Raw genomic sequence first — 27,500 nt, forward strand, 5'->3', positions numbered from 1 at the left:
TTACAGCCACACTGTTTCTCCCCTGACAGCTCCTCCGTCTCTGCTAACATCTTTTTTGGCTGCAGAAAACCCAGACTGCTGCGTGTTTCATCACCGCTGCATGAGTCCATCAGCATGTCTGGGTGTAAAGATGAGCCGGTGGGGATCTAACATTCACAGTGTGACCTGCTTCATATTCCACCAGGCTCCATTCAAATGACCAAAAACAAATTCTGGCAGGGAGAGAAGGACGCAACATTTTCTGAGCAAACAGCTTGGCAATGTCTCACAGGGTCGACCATAAACACAACCGACTTCTTCTATTCTTTCTCTCAACACAGAGCTGAGCGTGACACCACTCTGCAGACAGCAATCAAAAGCACAAGGATATATCTCCCCGAGAGGGTTTCACTGTGAGACTGAGCTCTGAGGCTACTCCTGAGAATTCTGTGAAATGGTGCACTTCTCTGAGGCTGCATGCTCATGCTGTTTGAGGGCGACTCTGCTGCTCACCATGGAAACATGGCCGAGTGAACAAAAGGGAGAGAGTTTGTTAAACATGGAGGGGACGAGGTCAGCTGGCCATGTGATGTGGAGAGGCATGAAGACAAAAGAACTTTCTGTAACCTTCTTCTGCAATTCACTTTTCTCCAAAGTGACGTACATCAGAGAGTAAGAACAACACAAGCAAGGCTCTAGAAAAAAGGGAACAATGTCAGTAAGAGCAAACGATCAGCTTTGAGTCTGATTGGACACACAGGTGCTGACAGGAAGTGACCAGAGGCAAAGCACAACATTGAGGGCAGTTCTTGAGAGCTCTAATCAGTATAGAAACCATCTTATAAGTCGTCGTTATCAAACAAAAACCATCGTCATTACCATCATCATCATCAATAATATGGAGACCATCATCATTAAGTTAGTAGGTATTCATGAAAGAGCTGGGTCTTTAGCTTTTTCTTAAAGGTGCATAGGGACTCTGCAGATCACATGGAGTTTGGAAGTTCATTCCACCACCGGGGGGCGACAGAGGAGAAGAGTCTAGTCAGCGTCTGATGTCGCATTTAGCGGATTAAAAGCGGAGCGAGTCTTTGCAGAGAAACTTTTCTTTTGTTGTCGTTAAGTGACATCCTGAGCGGAGCAGCGAGCAGACCTTGTGTGGTGTAAACACAACGCTCGTATCCCCCACAGTCAGACTCAAACTGAATAAAACAGACAGAAAGAGGGCTCAGGTAAAAGTGACTGCTGGATGTGTGAGAAGCCTCAAATGTCTGTCACAGCGAGAGAAGAGTCACACAGAGAGAGTCTCGACGAGGACTTCATGTCAGTAACTTTCAGAAGAAGCAGACAAGAGGTTCAGCAGCCTTAGCCCCAATTATAACCCAGCAGATGACTGCACATCACACTGAGCTGCTGTTACACTACAGTGTGAGGGGAGAATGAGTACTCCTCTATCACTGGTGACACGCTCAGCGTCAGATCTGACGGATGATGAGACTGATCCCAGCCAACACGCCGACAGATCTGGTGACAGAAAAGAAATGTTTTCTCTCGGCTTGAGCGGGAAGAAGAACCTCCTGCTGCTGCAGAAAAACACAATGGAAGCACTTTGACTGTTTGACAATAACTCAATTAATCACGTCCTCGATTTAGACTCAGATTTCTTTGTTTGAAGTAGAAACGGAGGAAAAAAGATAAAAATGCAGATTTATTCACTCAGTCGACGTTTATATCGATCTCCATGCACGTAATGCAGCAGCTAAATACTCTTGAGTTTGCTGTTTGTTTGTTTTTCCCTCTCATTCATTCAAACAGAGAATACGTCAACCAACAAGTAGCACTGTTTTAAAGAATAACTGTTTATAGTTTATAGTGTGGGACGATGTCGATTTGACTGCCAGCTTGGAATATATCTAGATAACATCAGGAGGACTGCTCCGGATTTTCTCCTGACCTGGTTGTTCACACATGCACCTCACAGCTGGAGACTATCCCTGTCAGACAGGAGGGGGGGGGGGGGGGGGGGCGGCGGGGGGTCTCCTGAGGTGAGACGTGGTGTAAAAAAAACTTTGCACTGACTCCAGTCACAGGATATAAACATCACTCCCCCTCCCATTGGCTCCAGGTGAATTCTCCGGAGAATATCCTGCTATGTCTCACATCAGCTCACTCCTGGAAAATATCAGAAGCTTTTTCAGGAGTTTTCTGCAAGCCTGAAAGCCCTAATGTAGACGTCTTTGTAGAATTAAGCTCCTGATTCAAACCTTAACAACAGTGAAGAGATTTGGACGTAAACAAGCTGAGCTCCTTTCAACCAAGCTGTGTGCAAGCTAACCTGTGCAGCTAAGCTAAGCTAACATACGCTTTAGCTTTCTTGAGGCCTCAAACTGGCAGCTCTGACACATTTAAAATAACGCTAATAATTATTGATTTGGATCCATTCAGAGACAGTTTGGTGGATCTGAGATCTGGTGGACGTCACAGCGCTGACTCACATCTAAACAATCCATCATGGTGCGGCTAACTGGGGAGTAACTGGAACTCTCTGGTGGATAAACAGAGATGATGAGGAAACAGAGGCGTTCTCCAGGGAGCGGTGGATGACTCCCAATTGAGGCCATCGGCTACCACACACACACACACACACACACACACACACACACACACACACACACACACACACACACAGTAGAGACAACAGAGAATATTCATTAGGAGGATACTGAACTCTAATTAAGCAAGGTGGAATAAACACGTGCAGGTGTGTGCTGCACCTGGTTTCCTACAACATGCAGGTATGCATTAGGATGCTCACACGACACCCTGCTCCTCCTCCTCCTGCAGAGACTCTGGTGCAGGCGTGAAATTTTGCAGGCTGAGAAGCAATCCACACCAGAGAACAGACAGACAGACAGACAGACAGACAGACAGACACACAGACAGACAGACAGACAGACAGACACACAGACACACAGACACACAGACAGACACACACACAGACAGACACACAGACACACAGACAGACAGACACACAGACAGACAGACACACAGACAGACAGACACACAGACAGACACACAGACAGACAGACACACAGACACACAGACACACAGACAGACACACAGACAGACACACACACAGACAGACACACAGACACACAGACAGACACACAGACAGACAGACACACAGACAGACAGACAGACAGACAGACAGACACACAGACAGACAGACAGACAGACAGACACACAGACAGACACACAGACACACAGACAGACAGACACACAGACAGACAGACACACAGACAGACAGACAGCAATCCACACGAGGAGAAAACAATCCTCCTGATCGAGTGGCAGATAAATTCCTGCTGCTCGGCTCGCACTCCTCAACTCAGACGGAAGAATTGTTGGAGGAAGGGGCCTTATGTTAAAACACAGCTGCTTCAACTGAATGTATTTATGTATATTTTTATTATCATTATTATTTTTGCATGTGTCTGTGTCTACTTGTATTGTCCTATTATTTATGTTACGACAGTCGCTAATGGACAACTACCTGGGAGGGTAAATGGCTGTTTATTATTTGTTTAATCGGGGCTTTTTGTTTGACTCTATGCAGATGATCTGATTTACTCCTATGTGACATCATGTTGTACTGTCTGCAAAAATGGAATAATACGATTTTGAAAAAAAAAACACACAGCTGCTCCACCCCCCCCCCACGCGTTGAGAATAACAAAAAAACCTCCCCACTCTTCTGATACTTGACTCCAGAATCATCTGAACAACAGGCAGACTGATGTAGCTTCTATATGGCAGAGCTGGAGACACACACATTATGAACAGCTGTTACTGCACTCACACTTGAAATGTCATTTTTTACAAGAAAGCCCCACAATACAGCGTCTATAAAGACGGCTCGGCTCCGGGGCTTCACCTGTTGCTATGAAGTCAAATCTGAGTCTGTCAATGTGTCACAGTGTGTGTGTGTGTGTGTGTGTGTGTGTGTGTGTGTGTGTGTGTGTGTGTGTGTGTGTGTGTGTGTGTGTGTGTGTGTGTGTGTGTGAGAGCATGTGTTTTATCAGTTGCTGGTGCTTGTTTGAACGGAGCCGTGATGAAAGCCTAGACAAACAGGAGGGGAATGTCAGCCGAGGACTAAAGTCAACAGACAGAGCCGGGGACCTCTGTGAGAGAGGACGAGCCCTACGACACCGACACAGCACCGGACTGTCTCCACACACACACACACACACACACACACACACACACACACACACACACAGTATGTACTATGTTCTCTGATGAGGTGCAAAGATAAACGATAAGTTAATTTAGGAAGACAAAGAGGAGACAAAAAAGATCTGAATCTGTTTCTTTAGCTGACTAGATCAACAAAACAAGGAAGTTGTTTTTGTGTGACTGAAAACAAAAGACAATTAAAAGAAGGGAACTCCTACTGTTTAGGAACTGAAAATGATTTATTGTCAGTCCATGTATTTTTTTTATTTTGAAGTAAAATAAGCTTGAATCCTCATGTCAGAATCTTCTCTTTCCCTCTTCAGTTGGCAGTTTGTGATTAAAGGTCCAATCAGTGAGATGTGTAGAGAGTGAGATGATAAAGGTATCTTACTATCTGATCATTAAGGAAACATGCTATGTTGAAGTGCTGGCTTCTCTGACAACAATGCAGCAGCCAGTATGTCCTCCTTCTAACTTTAGATTCTGCTCCTGGATTTGTTTGGACCAGAGAAGGTAGGCGCTTTTAAGACACGCCCCCACGGCTGTTTTGGACGCCCCTCGGTTTGTCAGATATGAGAGCAGTTATCAGGTCAACAGGTGTTGCAGTGATGGAAGCGGGTCAAGAGAAGTGGTTCAGATGGAAGTGATTGTACCCGACCTAAAAAGCCTCTGCATGTTTCTAATAAGCTCCACGAGCAGAAACGTGCTCAAACTAGGATCAATATTGGAGATGCTTTTGAAAAATGGAGAGAGGTTAGAACACAGAAAGGTTTACAGACCCATGCAGAGCTGGATAAACACTGAAGCTTCAGAGTCCACCACATGGTGACCTGAGTGAGCATCAACTCTAGAGAGGAGGGGGGGGGGGGGGGGATCAAATGTGTTTTTTGAACCAGGTTGTAAACATGTTTGAATTCTGCTGTCTAAATGGACATTCTCAAAGATGTGTTTTTTGGGCTTTTCGTGCCTTTAATACAGAGAGAGGACAGTGGATAGAGTCTGAAACCAGAGAGAGAGAGCGGGGAATGACATGCGGAAAGGGGCCACGGGTGGAAGCGAACCCGGGCCTACCGCTCGAGACGAGAGTCTCAATACATGGGACGCGCGCCCTAACCATTGCGCCACCAGCGCGCCCCCTAAATGGATATTCTAACATGGTTGTTGATGGGACTTTGGCAGCTCAAGTGGACACTCAAGGAACTGCAGTTTGTGTGCACAGGCTTCATCTTCAGTTGCCGCTTCGGTGTAACAGACAGTCCACCTGTTACAGAATGTGCAAAGTGTGCAAATGTTCACTGAACTGCTTAGAGTGCAACGTACAGAGTCAATATTGAGAGTCCAGTTAGCTTAGCATGCAGGATTTTAGAAGGCCAGGGATAAACATAGTTCACACACATGGCTGAAAAAGGCTCAAGAAAATGTTCATTCTGTTCTCTGGTGTATTAAAAAGAGGTTTAAAATATTCCTCTGGTTAAAAGTGGACTAACTGAAGCAGATAAAATATTCAAGGCGAGCAGCAGGTATTCACTCTGAATATATTGTGGAGATTACAGCCTTGTATTTCTGTTCTGGTAATGTACTGTGAAGGCAGCGGAAGGGCAAATGCTAAAGCAGGCTGGGCAAATATCTCGCCCTATTCAAGTCAGAGCTGAAGCTTCCCTGACTTTTTTTTTTCTTCTTTGTCTGTTTTTGTGTGGGAAGCCAGCGAAGTGGGCCTGAGTCCCTATTGACTCAGTGTGCTGAGACGTTCTCCCTTTTTACCAATGCTAAAGTAGGCATGAGCACTAATCCTCGGGGGTTAAATGGAGCCTCCTCTGGGGGTTTCCAGATCCTGAGAGAGCTGTGGGCGGCTGCTGCTCCAGCGCACACAGAACTTTAATGTATCTGGCAGAATTTGAGCTCAACTTTTACAAAAAAAACTGTGTGCAAAGAAATCCCAGCTTGAAAACTCAGAAACATAAACACAGAGAAGAAAAAAAAACACATCCACAGCGGGCCGTTTATTTACTTAAATCTGAGGTTTCCCGTGTGAAATATGCAGGTGATGAGCATAAATAAGAGAGACGCCGCTGATAATGATAACGATAATGAAATTTTAATGATCGCAGCGGGGAAATTGGGTCGCTGGAGTTGCAGAGAGAACAGAAAGAAACAGGAAAAGTTCAGAGAACGACATGCAGAACAATTCAAAAAGACAAAAAGGTAACATAGCTGGAGCTCTGCAGGAGATTACAATCATAACTCAAGGATTTGTTTCCAGGTAAGAGGCTTTATAAATGTGTAAAACAGATATCTCTGCTGCTGTTTTTAACAATACTAGAGTGCAGAACCCAAACCCGTGCACACAGGTTACAGATCCATGCACAGAATTTGGATCTCAAACTGCACAGAAGAGATTTTGCAAATGATACCGTCAAAGGGATGAATTCTTGCTTCTGACCTTTACAAAGAGAGGAATGCCATTTTCTTTTCAAGATCCTCTTGCAATGTGACGCAGACACTTGATGCATTTCAAATTGAGACAGCATGAGCAGCCGCGTCGCTGCATATGACTTCACATCTCTCTTATCGTCCGCTCTGATTGATGCTGGTTAAAATGACGCTCCTTCTGTTTACCAAACACATCCACCCGTCTCCTCCATCTCACACCTGATGGTTGACTTCCCCTATAGCGTCTAAGGTTCGCTCTGATTGGTCGGCTTTTTTAAAGGCCTTCTTACCGGACTGTGAAATGTCACAGATTTGTCTTAAGTGTTCATTTGTGAAATTGGAGCCTAAAGAGGAACCATTAAAGGCTGTGATCTGCAGGTAGAGAAGCATGGCCTCTGTGTGTGTGTGTGTGTGTGTGTGTGTGTGTGTGTGTGTGTGTGTGTGTGTGTGTGTGTGTGTGTGTGTGTGTGTGTGTGTGTGTGTGTGTGTGTGTGTGCATGACATTAAAGACTGAATCATTGAGTCTGTATGAGCATACCTTCAGTCATGATGATTTTATAGCAATGATCTGCTTTTTGTGGTTCTGTGCAGCTGACAGCCGTGTGGGAGGAGTCATATAAATACACATCCATTCTTCATCTCTAAAGCTATTTTCACATTTACACTCCTGAAGATATCTGGATCATTTCAATGCTACGTGTAGTTCAACAGAATCTCAATGTGAACTAAAGAGTGGAGAAGAACATCCTGGAGAACAGGAAACATGCAGCAGCAGGTTGATTAGAGCACGGAGATGGTAGAGGTGGCGTGCAGACAGTCTATGGGCGGGATCGGCTCACTCTGACTTTCTGCAGAATAAGTCGGGCTGGGAATCTTTGGGTGTCTCAAGATTCGATTCAGAATCGATTCTGGATTCAAAGTCTATTTTTGAACTAGTACATACTTCAGGATCTACTCCAGTCATCTGTGAGACTGGCTGAATTTCTTTCTGCTCAATTTGGCATTCTACCGAGTTAAAGAGTTAGCATTAGCACTTAGCAGGAAGTGCCTGATGAGACCAAAAAAAATGATTTTTGGAAGTTATGAATCAATTCAAAATCTCAGAAGATAAGAATCTTGATTTTCACAGAAATCGATTCTTTTTCCCATCTCTGAGAATAAATACTTTTTTTTTTTTTTTTTTAGGATTTTTGAATTAATGAAAGTGTGAAAGCACTAGAAAAGTTCAGTTGATTCCCCACTTCCTACCAATACTTAAAATACTCAGTTTGAAGTTACTTGAAGAACAATGTTCAACTCTCCCATTCAAAATCTCAGAAGATAAGAATCCCACCTCTGAGAATAAATACTTTTTTCAGGATTTTTTCAGGAGATTTCTGCAAAGTGTGAAAACACTAGAAGAGTTCAGTTGCTTCTCTAGTTTCCACAGAGAATAGAATAATGTTCCCCTGTTTTTTTGTATTATTGTATTATCTTTATTGGGAGGGATAAATCCTGATAGTCTTTTGATAGCAGCTGTCTGTATCTGCTCTGTGTGGAGAAGGAGTGAAAAGTGATGAATGATTGAGATGTTTGTGACTGTTTCAGGATTGTAGTTGAACAGTGTTGGTTTAGATTGAGGATTTAATAAATGGTGGGACTGTTTTGTAAGTTCATTCATTTTACTTTTTCATAAATTGAGTCAATATATCGACGGATGAGTTTGCAAAGTCCCACGTCTGATCGTCCTGCAGGAGGTTAATGTCACAAACACTCGGGCTGCAGAGAGGGATGAGGAGGCTCCACTGTGTTTCTCTGTCATTCACAACTCCACCACAAGCACCTCACACTCCCACTCCAATGGCTGGGAGGGTCGTCTGGTGTAGAGTGTTTCTTTGAATGAAAGTCATAAACGTCCCCTCGAATGCACCGCTCCTTTTACTCCCCCCCCCCTCCCCCGTCATCACTTTCTATAGGCTGCTTTTGAACGAGGCTCCGGGGCTACACAGGAACAAGACATCCGATACGCGAGTCACTCAGGAAGACGGCGTCAGACGCTGAAGGCGCAGACACCTCCTCCATTGTTGGGACGCTTTGGAGGCGTTACCTAAAAAACACCTTCAGATGGAGTTAAGACGCTCTGGTTCCTCCGGGTTTTCACAACACGTTGAACTTAAGAACTTCTTCTCACCCGCAGCTGAAACAGGATGTGAACAGACGTCTTCACAGCGGCGTCAGCAAACAGAGTGATGATGCAAACTGAATTAAATCACTCCTGACGACTACACACAAGCGGCTGGATAACCAGAGGTGTGAAAAGCATTGACATTCATTACTCAGGTAGACGTTTAGATACGAGGGTTTAAAAAGACTTCTGTAGAAGTTGAAGTATCAACTCAAGCTTTTTACTCAAAGTGTAAAAGTTCTGGTTTCAAAACTACTTCAAGTATGAAAGTAAAAGTAATGTAAGGGGAAAAAAGCTTAGGCTGCGCCCCCTATAGTGCACTACCCCACCTCCCCAAAAAAACATTTCTCTAAAGGCCATAATGACTTTAATGTTATATTAAAATGTTAATGTTGAAACATTTGGGATGCACCTGTTTCAGCCGCTTTAATGCACATTGAAAAGGAACATCCAAGCTTAGCTGCAGGAATCTGTGAGGGCAACGGATGTAAGATAACAAAACTGGACAAGAAAACTGGTGTACCCCAGGGCAGGCTTAGTAACAATTACCCTTGTATGGTTGTCTATATACAGTGAAACCAATAGGGTGTCGGAATGGTATATGTTTATACTTCTCATCCAACCACGATCAAATTCACTCTATCCGGATGGCGTGATTTATCTGGATAGGTTTTTTTTTTGTGTGTTTTTTTGAACGATGACAAGCCGGAATGAAAACAAGCCGGAATGAAAACAAGCCGGAATGAAAACAAGCCGGAATGAAAACAAGCCGGAATGAAACAGGAGTAACGAGGTTATTTTAAAATGTAAGGAGTAGAAGTAAAAAGTCGGCTGAAAAATAATTACTCCAGTAAAGTATTTGTACTTTATTACTTGACACCTCTGCCTATGAGAAAAAAGTATTGCATGTTTTTATTAAATCTCAGCCTTTATTGGGTCATAAGTTTGAGTAATACTTCTCTTACTTCAGGCTATGTTCCACCTAAATTTTATCGTGCAGTAGTGGAGCCTCTTAAAGAACCTAATCTTGACCCTGCTGTTCTTTCTAACTTTGCGCCTGTTTCTGAGCGTCTTTTTCTGTCTGATTTAAAACCACTTTCTCTTAAACTTTAACTGCAATGATACCTTAATGTTAGTCACTCCTGACGACTACATACAAGCGGCTGGATAATGAGGATGTGTTTTTTAAGCGAGCGATTGAAGCTTCAGCTCGGATGTTAGCGAGTGTTTCTCAACGCTTCTCTGTGCACGCTTCCAGCAGCAGGTTATTGTGTTCTGCAGAGGAACAAAACAAAGAGGTGAGGAACGATTCATTTTTAGATTGAACTCATGAGAGTAAACAGGAGTCACTGAGATCACAGAGAATAGTGAGTAGGGGTTTTTAGTGTTTGGCACAGATAAGTGAAGGCTTTGATCACACTGACGGCAGCTCTGTGTGACGAGACGTCCCTCACTTTAAAGCTTCCTCTGCCCTGAGAGCTGTACTTCCTGTGTGTGTGTGTGTGTGTGTGTGTGTGTGTGTGTGTGTGTGTGTGTGTGTGTGTGTGTGTGTGTGTGTGTGTGTTCCAATCAAGAGGGCCGATACGGACTTTAAGCTCTTTTTACGATCTATCTTATCTTATCTGGAGCTGCAAAGACTCGGTTTGTTTCTCCAGATAATGTTGTAGCCATGACTTCCTGTCCTTACAGATTTCAACCCAGGCCGACCTTTTCATGAGACACTCGAGCTCCTCGTCTCAGAGGATTAAAGTACAGACGTAAACGCTGACGAGTCTGATGCCGGGCGAGTAAACAGAGAAAAAACATGTATTTGTCTGTCATGGAGAATTTTACGGCAAAACAAACAGACATGTTTTAAAAGAGCAGGAAACATCAGAGCTCAAACCACCTTCATATTTATTAATCATTGATCTCTTTTTGTTTTTCTGTTGTTCTCATTTCTAGTTTGACTCTGAATGCACTTGATTTAATTTAAGATGTTAATAGAGCGTTCACACTTTCAGAAACCTCCTGAAACACTCCTGATGTTTGCAGACTAAGCGTCATGTGATCACTCAAACATCTGAATGTTTCTCCTCCAGCCTCCTCGTATTTATTCTGCAGAAAGTCAGAGTGAGCTTCTTAAAGTGATATGAGACTTTTTTTGGGGGGGTAAAGTTAGCGATGTAAGCGTGCTGATGAACTTAACTGTTACCCCAGATATATCACAGTCAGTTTAGCCATTTCAGGACCTTCACAAAGAAACGAAAGAAGAAAAAAAGGAAGGAGCTGCCTCGGACATTTGACCCCAACAACAAGCCTGTTTCATCGTCTCCAAAGGCTGATAGGAGCTAATGTTAGCCAGGAGGCTAATGCTAACAGTACTGATCGAATGTGCACATGTTGATTTTGATGATATCCTGACAGGGACCAATCACCGAGCCTCTCAGGGGCCAGCAGGACACGGGGGCCAGGTGAGGGTGTTTATTTTTACACAAACAGCTCAAACTAAACTTTCATTTTCTAAATCATGTTGAGTTTAAAATAAAAAAATTGAATTTAAAAGCTAACAGCCCGATAAGAGCCAGAAGGTGAAGTACTCAGTAATCTTAACTGAATCCCAAGGTTTGAAAATGTTCAGAAGGTTTTGATAATGTGTTTTTAAACGAGAAATTCTCTTTTATTTTCATAAGACGGGTTCTAAGAGGAGGAATTAAACTCCTGCACACGACTGAATTACACAAATATGTTGGCAACGTTTTTTGGTAAACTGACAAACAGAGTGAGCAGAAATGAAAATCAAAAAACAAGAAATCATTCCTGATATTAGATGTCTAGGATTTTTACAAGAATCACTTCCTGGTGTTGTGACGCTCTAGCAGCCCTCATCTGTTATTCTTCATAAAAACCTATTTCCTCACTGTTGTTTGCTCTTTGCATCATGTGTGCTGAATAAATGATTCCTCTACAGTGAAGAAACAGAAAGTTGAATGTGAGTCTTTAAGGTTTTGTTGGCTCTTACTCGTGCACGCTGAGTCCATTGTAAAGATAAATGCCGCCATTTCAAATCAAGCTGGAGAAAAGATGCTAAGTCGGCTAATGAGAGGTTTAGTGCAGGAACAGTAAACAGGTTAGAGAGTCCCAAAAGAAGCGCTTCAATTAGCAACATTAGAGATGAATGCTGGACTGTGAAAACACTGTATGCTAATTCCCTCTTTTATCCTCTTTATTGTGCTGATCAGGAGAAAGGGGGGGGGGGGCTCTATCTAATCTGATCACAGAGCATTGTGTGAGGGGTCATTAACCTATGGGAGGTCCTGAGGGTGACAAGTCAGCGCCTACCCCCCCATCCCTGAGTTCCTCTGTCCCCGCAGACAACACAACAACAAGCAAAGACAACAAAAGACGAGGGCAAAAACAGCCGACGGGACTATTTGCATGGCTTGTCATTCCTCCACAAACACAAGGTCCAGATGACGACTGACCCGGGTCCCCTGGAGGCCCCTGGACTTGCCTGGGCAGCAGGATGTCGGCCTCTTTTAGTATGTTGTTGTTGGCTCTTTTTCTTTCTCTTGGCCGGTCCCAAGACATGAAGGGGGTCAAGCTATCTCTCAAACATCTGGGATGTGCATTAGAAAAAGATTTCCCCTGCAGTCGTACTCGCTCTTCTTCATGTAACTGATGTCTGCTTTCATACGCACAAAGATCCCAACAAGATTCATCCGTCGCAGCTTTTCTATTTCCAACCCTTTTTTTTCCTGCGACATCATGCTGCCTGCGTTTTCTAATGAAATCCAACATCTGTCTCTGTATTTACACATTCACAGGGTTTGATATCATTTCTCATAAAGCCTCTTTCTATCCCTGCCACACACACATTACACACCCTGTGCAAACTGTAAATGCTCCAGCATTACCAACAGCACCTCTCATCTACAAATCCTAGTTAAACTGTTGTGATGCTGAAAAGCTGCCTGTCAGGATGGCAGAGCGGAGATGAAAGGCCCGCAGCAGAGATCGCTGCTGATTGCCTGTAGAGGAGGAATATGCAAATACAGCAGAAGGTAAATGAAAAACAAAGTGGGAGGGGGGGTAAGGGGGCTTTTTATTTGGCAGCAGCCTTTTTTTTGCATGTTCCCCTTTATTTGGCTCTGGTTAAGAACACGGAAAAGTCTATCAATAATGAATTCCAGTCAAAGCGAGGAAGCAGACACGAGGGGGAAATCAAGCCTCCACTTTTTTCCCCTGTGAGCCCCCCGAGCGGTTTCGGGGGCCTTTTTGTATTTCACACAAGCTTTTCAGGGAACACTGGCTGAGCGCAAGTGACAAGATGAGAGAAAATAGAAGGAGATAAAATAATATCACCGACACACACAGTCTCATACGCTGCACCAATGGGAGTGGGGTCAGCGTGGTTTTGGCACGCAGTCCACAAAGTAGGGCACCGCTGGCCGGCCAACTGCCAGCCCGATCGATCGACTAACGCTGGAGCAACAAACAAAAAAAAGTCAATCAATGATCCGGTCGGAAGTCTGTTTGTGAGAGTCCAAAGTCTGACACACAACCAGGAGCACACTTTTTTTTTATTTGTAGATTTTATCTTAAGTGCATAATACAAATAAAACAAGGACATACAGGAACTCAAACAAACAAACAAACAAACAAACAAACAAACAAACAAACACGGCTCAGACATGTACATTAAAAAAAACAAGTGAAAAGTAAACCCAGTCACTCATTAAACCCAAATACGCTGTGTATTAAGTCTCTCAAAGGCTTTATGTGATGTTTTGATCCAGCAGGTGTCGCCCTTGAGCTCCAGCATGAAACCAAAACAACTCACGCTGCATTGTTGTGTTAGCATGCTAATGCTAGTGATCTTTATTATGCTGGTATCTTCACACTGCTTGTAAATTTACCTGAAATGAGCGTGATCTAGAAACACAGTTAAGCAGTGAGTACAGTATGTTATTCTGCTTTTCTCTAGTCCCTCAATTAAACAACTTTTAATTTAACGTTCAGTTAACTGTGAGTTCAGCATCTGGATAAAAAGAGTTTGTTATCGGCCTCAGAGAACCAGTCAAATATTCTGGACCAAAATCCAGTGAGCAAACCAGGAGCACACTTTTTTTTCACACAGTTTTCTTTGTTGCACACCCGAGTGGAAGGCCCTTCAGTCGGCACTTAGCAAAAATCAAGTGGCTTAATATATTTCACTGTCTTTGAAAGAGAGGGAAGCAACCTGCCTGTTGTCTAAACACGCTGACAATCATCCAGACGGCGTAAAGTAAAGGAGGGCACCCAATCCCTCGTGAACAAAAGATGAACGGGGCGACAGATTTGCCCGGTCTTGAGATAACAGTAACCCAACACCGAGGTCCTCCAGAGGGGGCTCTTTGTACACCTCAGAGAGGGTCAATCAGCCGCCCGCTGACAGATGTGTCTGCAGAGAGGAAGCCACGGTGAGGTCAGGTCAGGCCCGGGTCCCCCCCCACCCCAAGAGGGAAGACAAGGATCAAGTCAGGATGTCCAGACTGACCTCTTCTCACCTTGCAGGGGTCAGCGGCACATACGACACCTGGACTGTTTGATAAGAGAGATAAGCTCATTAACCAAGCAGCCAAACATAACACATCAGCGGCAACTTCACACCACAATAACAATTTTTAAAATTTCATCCAGATTTTTGACTCAGAATAAAAATCAGCACACAAGCAGAAAAATAGATGTTTGGTGTAGAGATCCCCATTGTGTGTGGAAAACAAAAGTGAGAGCCACTCGAGCTGGAAAAGCAAACAAAGCAGAAAAAACTCCACCGGAGGTCTAAGTAGTTTTGGCAGATGCTCCAAAGCTTAAGTGTCTGTTCAATTAGGACACTCCAGTTAAGATGGCAATCAGGGTTTAACTGTGCGCCGTGTGCCCAGTCCAGCGCTGGAACACGCTCTGTTTGTCCCCGGCTAAACAAGCGGGGAAGAGGTGTCAGACACTCGGACAGTCGGAGTACACGGCGTCCTAATGAAGGAACAACATCAAGAGCAGACGAGGGGAGAACAGGAGTTTGTTTGCAGGTGAACTCCTCAGCAGCGATTTCTTTAACGTGCAAAACTTTGACTTTGTGTCAATGTTAGGAACCCGTGAGGACAAAGCTGACCTCTGACCTCTTTGCACGTCCCGTTGTGAAAATGCATCTGTATTTGTGACTCATGAAAAGCGTCCTTCTGCTTCATTTGAAATGTCTAATGTAACACTCACTCCAAAGGCATCATGTCGGTCTCTGTGCTCTGGTTGGTCAGAATCGGGCCTCAGTGACGGGCGTTCAATAAGTCAATCTCGTCACCGCTGATCCGGTCTGCCTTTTGTGGGTCATATGGAGGCAATCATTACAAAATAGAGTCTGTTTCATAAGCGTTACAGGCTCCCTCGCCTCAGGGTTTAAGGAGGCTGAATTAGATCATTAGGAAACGAACGAGGATGATTTCTATTCTCCTTTGTCAGTTATTTTAAAAACTAGTTCACTGATGAAATTGTATCCCGTACTTTTCAAAGTGTCGTCACTGACTTTAAGGAGTCGGCTTTCTTGATTCTGAAAGATGGCTGTGACAAAGCGTCTGTATTTGACGCTCTGTAAAGTGGGTATCAATGAGGCAGCTGATTTCTCCTGACAAACAAAGCACAGTGATTTCAAATTCATCCAAGAAATGAATGAAGCACAGCCCGCAGTGAAACCTGTTAGAAGAAGAAGTCAGACGCTCCTGACAGTCTCAACATGATGACTTGGAGTTATAATAAGGAGAAGTCACACACACAGATCTAATCATCGACCAACTGCTGCATCATCAGGGAGACGATATCCAGCAGCAGCCCGGGCGACGCACGCTGTGCTGTCAGGTAGCCGGAGGGGGAAGACGCTGGAGATGACGCAGGGCATGGGAGAGTGTCGGCTGGGTCAGCCGGGCTTTACAACAAACACAGTGACTCACTGCTGCTGCAGGCCTGGAAGGGATCAAACCTGCTGGTTGGTTTCATTCTTAAGTTTCACTGAAAAAGGGTGAAACAGGAAGCAGAGAGTCAGACTGCTGCAGGTATGTTACAGCGACTCAGTCATGCCAAAAGACTGCATCCAAAACATGAGGTTAAATGTGGACTTGAATCCTCCTGACTGTGTGATGTGTCTGAAGGATTCCTTGATTTGTGACCTCCGGTGTTTTAAACTGAAGCCAGTGTGGAGATGCCTGCAGTTCCTCGAGTGTCCACTTGAGGCAGGCTCAAAAATCCTCGGCTGTGCCGTTAACATCCGCGTTAAAATGTTGATTTTTACAGCCTGGTTTAAATAAAGTGCTTATGTCTGATTGTTTTTGTCGGCACACACTCTGCAAATCATCCATTTTGATGACATCACAAGTTAAGAGTCGTACATTGTTAGGGGCGTGGCTGCTCTGACTGACAGGTGTGTTGAAGCCGTTTGTCAGGAGGCTTGGGGCTCCTCCTCTTTGTCTGTTACTAGACTGACAGAAAGTTATTTTCAGAAAGCTCTCAATATACCATATATATATATATATATATATATATATATATATATATATATATATATATATATATATATATATACACGCCACAAACCAAACGCTTCGTCTCATTAGTTAATAAATCTGATCTTCTTACTATGAGGAGCTTTTTGACCCTCTACATGTAAACAACATGTCTTAATAAAAACCAAACCCAGGATGAAGCTCAAAACTGTGATGCTAAAGCTAATGTTAGCAGATTCACAGGATTATAACATCAACACAATCACAACTTCTCATCATGAATTATTCCCGTTTTTCGCTGTGACAACATCGTTAAATATTCATCACCCGTCAAAGTTCCCTGAACCGTCTGTCTGGTTTTTGGTTCAAAGTGAAAAAAATGATGATTTTGATTTAGAGTTGGAACACTTGCATGGACACAAAAAAAGAGAAGTGTCCTTCACTTCCTCTTTCAGACGAGCAGACAAAAAAAAACCTTCCCACTGTCTGGATATAAAAGAGAACACCTGCAGCAGAACAAAACGGACAAATCACAACATCGCTGATGAAGCTGCTGGTGCCAAACAAACATGCAAATGACAAGTCGAATAGAGCTAACAAAATAACATGGAGTGTAACTACACGGAGAGGCCTGTGAATTCTTTATTGGCAGTGAGATGCACAGTCATTTACAACTGCACTATTCTCTCTCTCTCTCTTTTTATCTTTTTCTGCCAGTGAGCAATCCTCTCCAGCACAGTCCTCCAAAATGCACAAGGATGTCAGTGCCTCTTTCCCCTTTCCTCCACTCCCCCTAGTGTTCCCCTGCAACACTGCATCTTTACAATGCATCACCATAACACACAGGGGGAGAGAGAGAGAGAGAGAGAGAGAGAGAGAGAGAGAGAGAGAGAGAGAGAGAGAGAGAGAGAGAGAGAGAGAGAAGCCCCTCCTCCAGATGACATCAGCGCTCTACTGAATCTCGAGGCAAACACAACTCCACATTAGTATTGAGCTCTACCCGTGCACTTCTTTCCCTGCACAGCCTACAGATGTGTACGTGAGAGTGTGTGAGTGTGTGTGTGGAGGCTCCAGTAAACACAGCAGAGCAGCTACAGAAAAACTCCACATAGCTCCAGCCCTGTGAGTGAGAGGAGCCTTTTTATTTTTGGGATCCTCATATCCTGGATTTGGATTATTATTTTTTTTTTTGTGGATACCTGTTACTTTCTATTTTTTATTTGATTAAAGAGGTAAGTCTGTTTTTTGCTGCCTGTTGGGAATGCATCCTTTTCACCTTTTTTTGGGGGATCTTCTTTCAAAAAGGAATTCAAAGTCGTGCGGAATCCTCAGGAGTTGCTTGTATCTAATTAGTTGACCTCTTTTTTTCCTTTATTTTTTTAATACTCGGCCCAGGCGTAAAAATGTGGATTTCTCTCCCGAGGTGATTGTCTCACAGGCGCTTTAAAATATATAAATATATAAATATAGTGGCTGCACTTCTTCCTCAAATGAACACATCCTGTCAGTTTTACGCACAGGGGAGTCAGCCTGCACAGCTCCACAGATTCAGACTTTCACAGATAATTCATGGTTCTCTCTCATGTCTGCAACTTGCTGCTTCGGTCCTCCTCTGCGTCTCGACTCCAAACAGAAACATCTCCTCTCCGTTTGTCTCCCGTTTTCCCCCCCTACACTCTCTCTCTGCAGACATGAATTTCGAGTTGCGACACGCTGAACATTCACACTCACGGTGAAAACATGTGAAAGAATCAGCACTTAAGAGAGAGAGCAACAGGGACGTGCAAAAACCTCCACCTTTCCTTATTCCAGCGTGGAAGATATTCCTAACGCAGCGGTGGGGAAATAATCAGCAGTGAATACACAAACTTGATGGGATTAGAGGGGGGGACTGTGTGATTTTGGTCTCGGTGGCGCAGCCGTGAGGAGACACCCCCGGTGTGCGGCTGAAATTGCGGGTGCAGACCCCGCGGAGCTTGGACATGAAGGGGGCAGCTGGAGAAACTCCGCTAAATGCGTCTCCAGCGTCAATGTCTGAAACGAGCCGCACCAGCTCCCTATTCAAATGCTGCTCCATTGTAATGTACTGTGTGCAACTGCGTGCCTGTCTGCAGTTCATACATACGGCTGTGTGTGTGTGTGTGTATGTGTGTGCGTGTGTGTGTGTGTGTGTGTGTGTGTGTGTGCAGCCCTAAAACACAGAGCCGATGAATGGGCTTCATGCAGCGGGGGAGCGCAGGCAGGCATGACTGTCCCCCGGAAAAATGCACAAACGCATTTGAAGTTTCACGCACCAGGACGCGCGGATAAAACACCGAAACGTGACTTTAACAAAAGCCTCAATATAAATACGTGATTCTGCTGCAGCTGCGGCTCTGTCTTATTAATAAGCATCCAGAAATAAAGAGAGATATGGCCGAGTGACAGCAGATCCTGCACTCTGATGCCAATCTATGATGCTGATAATCAAAGCACAGCTGTCATACAAACCTGATATTTATCCCATTACATGTACTGCAATAAAGCAGGCGCCCTGTAATGCCCATGCTCTCTGAGTGTTATTGGAAACACCAGGACATGTTCACTGTTAATCCAATTTAACACAGCCTTTTATCTCCACCAGGCGATAAGGACATCCAGGGATTTGAACCATGATTGAAAGGCTCAAATCACAAACAGAACATGCAAACTTGACTTGAGTGTGATGGCCGCTCTTTGTTATTCAGCGTGTGTGTGTGAGAGACAAAGGAATAAATAGCCTGTTAAACATGGTAGACATGAGGACAGACCCAGTTGTCTTCACTGATGACAGCCCGAGGCTAAAACTCCCCAGTCTCCTGCTTTCAGAGGGAATTCACATTCTGCAGATTAACAACTAACCAGGTCACTACAGAAACCCAGAGTCGAACTGGCAGACGAGCGAGAGCGTCAGAAAAAAAATGACATGAAAAAGTAAAAATAAGACTTTCAAGACGTGATTCAGATTCAGTTCTGTCCTCTTGAGGAGGCCTAATTCAGTTCTTTCATTATTTATTTATTTAGCCGCCCCCCCCGAGCAGCATTTCTTCACCATCTTCTTCAAATAACTCTGGATATTAAAAAAGCTAAGAAGTGAAAAATGTCTGCAAAGAAAAGATGAACCAGAAGGACGGTTTAACTCGTCTCTGGATCTCCTCCTGGTTGCAGCTTTTAACACCAGCGTTCAGTGTTTTGGTGTTTGCTCGTCACACACAGACACACACGTTTCATCTTGCAGTGCCTACCACCCCCATGTGGGGAAAAAACCACTGCAGCTGCTACAGATCTCTCCTTTCAGGCTGTTACAAAAGAGAGACCCCCGTCTGTCCCACGCAGGCCCTCTCTCTCTCTCTCTCTCTCTCTCTCTCCCTCCCTCTCTCTCTCTCTCTTAATGGGCCGGCAGCACCAGGAGGCCGCAGAGCAAATCCAGGGAACTATCATCACAGATTTTTTTCCTCGCCTGCCTGAAACGTATTTTTTAGTCGACGTGGATTCATGAATGCACCTTTGTGTTTCTGCTGCACGGCAGGCCGCTGACACACAACCTTACAAATATGCAAATCAGTGGCAGCCACCCAAGGTAACATGGCGGTCAAACATCGAGCAAAAACTCACCTCAGGAAGGCGCAGAGAACGAGGATGAACCGTTAAGAACATGTACACCTTCTGTGCTTTCATTTTTAGAGAAGCTGCCACAGAAAAGATCCTTTATGAGTGTGATCATTAAATCCACTAACTATTAAAACGCCCGAGTCTTACTGCAGAGAGAAACATTTAAAAAAACTAAAATAATAATATTATTATTATTATTATTAATAATAATAATAATAATAATAATAATAATAATAATAATAATAATAATAATAATAATAATAATAATAATAATAATAATAGTGTGTGCAATCAATCCAAACTCCAAACTTTATCATGAATCAGGAGGAATAATCAACAGCAGATACAAACAACATTGATTTCCCAATGGAGAGCTCGACTGTGGTTCAAAAATTAATTTCAGGTCTCATGAATAATTTAACAGTCAGCCATTACTACTCCTCCCGCTCGCTCGCTCCACCTAATATCACCGAGTGTGACAGAACTCAAAGTCACTCTAATCTGCAGGACTTTGGACAGCCATGAAATTTGTTCCTATTTGAGAAGCCTTTCTTGTGCGGGGGGGGGGGGGGGGGGGGGCTGTGTTATAGCAGACTAATGTGCATTTATGCGTGTTGGAGCTCACACAATGGCTATCAGTGTCCGGCTTTGTGCGAGCCTCCCACGCTCCCCCTCTGAAAGGTAACTGGCTGTACACACACACACACACACACACACACACACACACACACACACACACACACACACACACACACACACACACACACACACACACACACACACACACACACACACACACACACACACACACACACACACACACACACACACACACACACACACACACACACACACTTTTGAACCAGGATGCTCAATTTAACTTTGCCAGTTCGGATTAAATGAAGCTGAAGCCGCTCTGACTGCTGGAGAGATCTCCCCCCCCCCCCCGTCGGCCTGCGGAGCTTATTAGAACGATGCAGAGAGACATCCATCAGTAAAAAAAAAAAAAAAACGTTGAAGTCGGCCTACGTCGCTTTAAAACCAAAAACTGTGCACAGGGAGAGCGCGGGGGGGGGGGGGCAGACATTTACATTTACGTAGCAACAACTTCAGGAGTTAAAAGCAGCAGAGTGGACTTGCAGGAATGTTTATTTACTGCCTGAGCAAAATACAAAAAAAAAAAAAGAACTCTCCAGGCTGCAGGTTCCAACATGCCGGCCTTGGAGGGAACAATGGGGGGGGGGGGGGGCACTCTCCTGAAATCCGATGAGCCAGGACAGAAGCATCTAGGTCTGACTGGTGAGGCCCTGTTAGCATGATGTGAATGAACGTATATCAGCCACAGTGTGAGACCCCCCCTCAGGAGGCCTCTGGTGCATGATGTTACCAAACCTTTAAATAAATAACAAGACCCCCTCGACCTCTCTGCTGGACGCTGAGAGAACGCAGCTTTAAAGAAAGGCAGACTAAGCAGAAAACTGTTCAACATATAACCCATGGAGATATTTATCATGCCGTCCCACAATCCTGTGATGAGACACAAACGCAGACACTATTACTCTCTGTAATGAAACGCTGAGGAGTGAGGGGCTCACATCAAATCAAGAATACATACTTAACCAAATTCAGGGCGCTTAGAGAGCTTCAGAAAATGAGGTGAAAAGGGGGCTGTTTCAGCCCGACTTAAGTGCTGCATTAAAAGTTCATTCCGACAGAAAGATCAGCCCGCCATTTTCTAAAAAAGTCCATTACTGATCTTTCATCTCTTCCCCTCTCTCTTGTCAGACTCCTTTTTATTCCAGAAGTTAGCAGAGGTCACATCTGGTGCTTTTTTCCTCCCGGACTCTAATCTACTGCTAATGTAATACTGGACCGAGGAGGCAGAAGGAGGGGGGTGGGGGGGGGGGGGCGTTATTATTAAACAGCATCTCAGCAGTTGGTAATCAAGTTACAAGCCTCTCAGTTTCCTTAATCTTCTCGTTTGTCGTGGAGCTACAACTGTTAAATGGTCGGGGGCCTCTTGTTCCTCGTTTACCTTTTCTGTGTTTTACGGCCTTGTGAGGTTGACGTGGTCGCCCCCCCATCCCCACCGTCTGCCCGTCAAAGGGCATGAAGCCATTGTGCTGACAGAGGAAACATAACATTTTCTTTTTTGGGAGGGTGAGATTCTATTTTTTGCTAACAGAAAAACAGCTTTCAGAGGGTGTGAGGTGAGACGGGAGGGAGGGGGGTGAGGGGTCGCAGAGAGGAGCTGGCAGGGATGGATGGATGCAGCAGCCCCCCCCCCCACCCCCACCCCCCCCTCGTCTACATAACATATTTAAATGTTACACTCAGACTTCTGAATTCTTCTTGCCAGCCACCGAGCTGAAGTGAGAATGAAGCTGGAAAATTCACAGCGAGCGATTTTTGTTTCCTGCTCCCCTCTTATGTTCTCCTCTGCTCTGTAGTCGACATCATGAATGTGTAAAACTGCACCGAGCGTCGATGTAAAGACAAACATTTTCACTACAGCCTCATGACGTCATGTGTTTCCCCCCCTGAGACCCCCCCCCCCCCTTTTTTCACGCTGTCAGTGAAAAAATATGTGATATGTGACTCAGGAAGATTTTTCAGGAGTGCAAGTGTGAAAACGGCTCGAGGGTGTAAGGAGAGCCAGGTGAGGGGGGTCACAGGGAGGATCTGCAGGAGCCCCCCCCCCCCCCCCCCCTCATCTCCATAGGACATGCAAACGGGCCTCATTTGTTTAAACTTTTACACTGCAGTGATGAAGATCTGCCTCCACTCTCATTGGTGGAATCTAAACTAGCTGCTTTTTTAGGGACTAAAAACACCAGCAGCTAGAATATCTTTAGTGAACTGGATTCAGCAGAGCTACAGGGTCTCCTCCCCTCAGCCCTTTGTGTCGGGGTCTTTCGTATGCATACACACATTCTTTTCTTGTGTCACCATAGAAAAAGAAAATGTGCTCCGTCTAAAGTGGCGGCTTGTTAAAGGTCATCAGGCCAGGAGAGAGAGAGTGTTTTTTTTAGATAAGAGATGACGATGTGAGCAGCGAGGTGAAAGTTCAGATTCAAACACATTCCTCAACTTAATTCAATTTAGACACAATCAATGGGACGATCACTCACAGTGTTTTATGTTTAAAGAAATCAATGACTGGGACGAGCATGGCATTCAGAGTCATAAATCCTTTTCAATGTTTTCTTATTTAGGAAGAAGACAAAGAACTCCTATGCACCAAATATTAAATAATTTCTTGTTTTTATAATCAGCAAAAAAATTGCGATTTATCTGCTGCACAAATACAAAATGTTGTCAACATATTTCTGCAAAGAGTGCAGGAATTTACAGTCATTCCTCTCCTACACACCTGTCTTATAAAGTCTATCAAAAATCAAAAAACATGATATTTGACCTGCTAAGCACCTAAATGCTAAATCGACGTCTTTAGCCCTTTTTGAAAGATTGCTCGAGTTTGATCACTGAAACACTATTTTTGTTCCTGCTGAACGTACTAAATCTCTCTCTCTGTTGATTTTCCAGACGACCATCCCAGGTGTGAGGACGCTACAGCATGAGCCGCGCTGCAGATGCATGAGGGAGGCTGGACGCAGAAGGACGACCACCTTTTCTCCGTTTGGCTCCTCAGAGAGGAAAGGAGAACTTTTGGTTTCCTGCTTCCAGGGTTCAAAAAGGGACCAGGACCAGGAGCGTGGATTAATGTGTTTACAGGCTTGACAAAGGGGAGCAGCAGAGGATTGTGGGTTACCTGAAGACCTGGAGTACACAAGTTGAACAGGCCTGGATTGAGCCTGTGGCACTGGGGGATTGGCATGGCTCAGACCAGCTTTGTGTCAACTCATCATGCCTGTCAGGCCCGATTGTAGAGAGGAGCCTTTGCTACAGCTCAGCCGGCCCTGCACACGGATCACTATACAACACAAAAGGAATCTCATTTGCAGTTATGGCCGTTGAGCTCGACGGTTCCAACACCCATTAGGATTTTTTTAATATCACCTGAGAGCGCTCGCTTTGTCACCGAGAAGTGGGGGATGCTTTTTTCTACAGGCTTATCTGCCATGGTAAAGGCATTGAAAGCAAACACCGACCTGGTTTAGGATATATCGCCAGAAAACCCCCTCGGACAAACTTTTCCTTTCAGAGGGGATAAGAGCCGATTCAAGAGGGAAGCTTGATTGGATTTTTTTTGGCGGCTGGAAAAGGATTTACCACATCGTTTTAAATCAGGTATGACAAATACAGATGGCTTTGCTTCTTTCCACTTCACTGACCAGACCAGCCATTTTTTCTAATGAGACAAGCAGAGGAAGGCAGGTCATGGCAGGAATGCATAATTAAAGCGATAAATCAGTATTAGCCTAATTAAAAGGTAACTACAAAATGATAGTGAAAAAAAGGGAAAGACGACCAGTTGGCAGCTTCTGCTGTGCATCAGTTCTCTTAATGTCCAGGGAGTCTGTCGCATGTTAATGAAATATAAGGTTGTTTTTTTAAATAATAATGTCAAGTGTCCATATCTTTACAGCAGGGATCATACATTTCCTCTTGCAACCTCCTAAAGCTGAGAGAAGCGTGCTGCTGTTTTTAAAACTTGAATCAAACCTCCTCTCATCAAGGGAAAGACATTTGTTTCTTCCTTGTAAGGGGCTTGTTCAAGCCCAGCGTTTGAATGAGGGGAAGGCATGGATGATCTAACAGGCATACTTAAGAGTATGTCGGTTTCACAACAGTTCATCGACAAAGCCCGACTTTGTTCCCCTGTTGTGGCCCGCAGCGATGAAAGGCGGGCCTTGACATACAGAAACGTGTAAAACAACTCAGGAATGCGATTACATTTCACAAGTCGGGCCCAAAAAAGAAGCTGCAGCACAGAGATTTAATCCATGCAGCGCAGATGTTGAAACATTTGTTCTCGAATAGAAGCAGAAACAGAACACTTCTGACACTTTTTTAAGTGTTGATTCTTAGAAATCTATGGATGCTGCAGAGTCAGTCCTCATGCAAACTGTTTACTCGACTTAAAAAAAGTTTCACTTTTATTTCTGCTGTCTAGCAATCCTAATGATCAATTCATTTCAGTTTAATAAGAGGACTAGAAACTGATTCTTTCAGCAGTTGTTTAATCCAGAAAGTGCTGCAGGCAGCATTTTGTTTTAAAAACCCAGCAATGATGAGGAATATTTGGCTCTCCTTTAAAAGGCCCTGTGCATTAAATGTACCCCTTGTGTCTCCTCCCCAGGGGGCTCTTGAGTGATTGGACTGCCAAGGCAAACACAGCTTCAAGATGGTGCGTCAGTGTAAGGCCTTTGTCCTCTTCCTGGTCCGGATCGGGCTGCTGCTGGGTCTCGCTAACCCCCTGGTGACCTCTGCCTCGTGCCCCTCGTCCTGCCGCTGTGACGGGACCTTCATCTACTGCAACGACCGTGGCCTGACTTCCATTCCCACTGGTCTACCCCTGGACGCCACGGTGCTCTTCCTGCAGAACAACCACATCAAGAGCTCGGGCATTCCCGCCGAGCTGCGCACGCTGGTGAACGTGGAGAAGATCTACCTGTACTGCAACAATCTGGACGAGTTCCCCACCAACCTTCCACACGGGCTCAAGGAGCTTCACCTGCAGGAGAACAACGTCCGTATGATCACCCACTCGTCTTTGGCTCAGATTCCTTACATTGAGGAGCTGCACCTGGATGATAACTCTGTGTCGGCCGTCAGCATCGAGGAGGGCGCCTTCAGGGACAGCACCCACCTCAGACTGCTTTTCCTCTCCAGAAACCACCTGAGCACCATCCCCTCGGGCCTCCCCATGAGCATCGAGGAGCTGCGCTTCGACGACAACCGCATCTCCTCCATCTCGGAGCAGTCGCTGCAGGACCTCATCAACCTGAAGCGGCTCATCCTGGACGGCAACCTGCTCAACAACCGCGGGATCGGGGAGATGGCGTTCATCAACCTGATCAACCTGACCGAGCTCTCGCTGATGAGAAACTCCCTGACGTCGCCGCCGGCCAACTTGCCCGGCACCAGCCTGGAGAAGCTCCAGCTGCAGGATAATCACATCAATCGGGTCCCGCCGGGGGCGTTCGCCTTCCTCAGGCAGCTGTATCGCCTGGACCTGTCGGGCAACAACCTGAGCAGCCTCCCTCAGGGCGTGTTTGAAGACCTGGACAATCTCACGCAGCTCCTGCTGAGGAACAACCCGTGGCAGTGCACGTGCCGGATGAAGTGGGTGCGTGACTGGCTGCGGTCGCTGCCCACCAAAGTGAACGTGCGGGGCTTCATGTGCCAGGGTCCCGACAAGGTCAAAGGCATGGCGATTAAAGACCTCACCACAGACATGTTCGACTGCTCGGATTCAGAGCTCTTCCCCTCGTATGAGACGAGCACGGTCTCCAACACAGTGCGCCCCACGCAGCCCCAGTGGCCCTCGTTTGTGACCAGACGGCCCGTGGTTAAAGCGCCCGACTTCGGTAGGAACTACCACAGCACCACCACGTCGTCGGGCCGAAAGATCATCACCATCAGCGTGAAGTCGACCAGCGCGGAGGCGATACACATATCATGGCGGGTGTCGCAGCCGATGACCGCCCTGCGGCTCAGCTGGCTGAAGCTGGGTCACAGCTCGGCCTTCGGCTCCATCACCGAGACCATCGTGCAGGGCGAGAGGACGGAGTACCTGCTCACCGCACTGGAACCGGAATCTGCCTACAGGATATGCATGGTTCCCATGGATACCAGCAACATTTACCTGTCAGACGAGACCCCCGTTTGCATCGAGACAGAGACCGGCTCTCACAAGTCGTACAACCCGACCACGACTTTGAACAGAGAGCAGGAGAAAGAGCCTTACAAAAATTCCAGTCTGCCTTTGGCTGCCATCATCGGCGGGGCGGTGGCTCTTTTGGCAATAATCATGTTGGCGCTGGTGTGCTGGTACGTCCACAGGAACGGTTCGCTTTTTTCCAGGAACTGCACCTACAACAAGGGCCGCCGGAGAAAGGACGACTACGCCGAGGCCGGCACCAAGAAGGACACCTCCATCCTGGAGATACGAGAGACTTCTTTTCAAATGATTCCTATAAGTCACCTGCCCGTGTCCAAGGAGGAGTTTGTCATACACACAATTTTCCCACCGAATGGCCTGAGTTTATACAAGAGCCCGCCGCACACCGAGAACAACGTCAACAACAGGAGCTACAGAGACAGTGGAATACCAGATTCAGATCACTCCCACTCATGATATCGCGCATGGCCATTCATAAAAAGTGTGCAACTTGAAGCGAGTGGCGAGACTTTTCCAAAACACTGGATCTATAAGACTAAGGAAGCAATGTTCTGTACATTTGCCATATAATTTATATTTAAGGACAACGTGGTGGAGACGGAGAACGTTCCAGTTGCAGGACTTCACTGAAACCATCAGTGTGGTGTTGTGACGTCACTGCAATTCTATATTTTAGGGGATTTGTAGTAATTTGTACTGTATTTCCTTTTTTGGCTTAAGGTTATCGACCAACTTAAAAAGAAAA

At 45.2% G+C, this 27,500-nt stretch overlaps 2 protein-coding genes across 6 annotated transcripts in view; one reads left to right on the forward strand and one right to left on the reverse strand.

Annotated features, from left to right (window-relative positions):
• The window catches only part of macrod2 (mono-ADP ribosylhydrolase 2), a 586,396-nt gene that overhangs the window by 461,183 nt on the left and 97,713 nt on the right, over nucleotides 1–27,500 (reverse strand). The window lies entirely within an intron of this gene.
• The window catches only part of flrt3 (fibronectin leucine rich transmembrane 3), an 11,166-nt gene continuing 960 nt past the window's right edge, over nucleotides 17,295–27,500 (forward strand). The window contains exons 1-3 of the mRNA XM_020656474.3: nucleotides 17,295–17,549; nucleotides 23,494–24,198; nucleotides 25,211–27,500. The exon at nucleotides 25,211–27,500 is cut by the window's right edge and continues 960 nt beyond it. Coding sequence (XP_020512130.2) covers nucleotides 25,256–27,211 — 1,956 coding nt within the window. The 5' untranslated portion in view covers nucleotides 17,295–17,549; nucleotides 23,494–24,198; nucleotides 25,211–25,255 and the 3' untranslated portion in view covers nucleotides 27,212–27,500. The remainder of the gene's footprint in view (nucleotides 17,550–23,493; nucleotides 24,199–25,210) is intronic.

The sequence above is a fragment of the Labrus bergylta genome, chromosome 10 (genome assembly GCF_963930695.1).
Source record: "Labrus bergylta chromosome 10, fLabBer1.1, whole genome shotgun sequence".
NCBI classification, from domain to species: domain Eukaryota; kingdom Metazoa; phylum Chordata; class Actinopteri; order Labriformes; family Labridae; genus Labrus; species Labrus bergylta.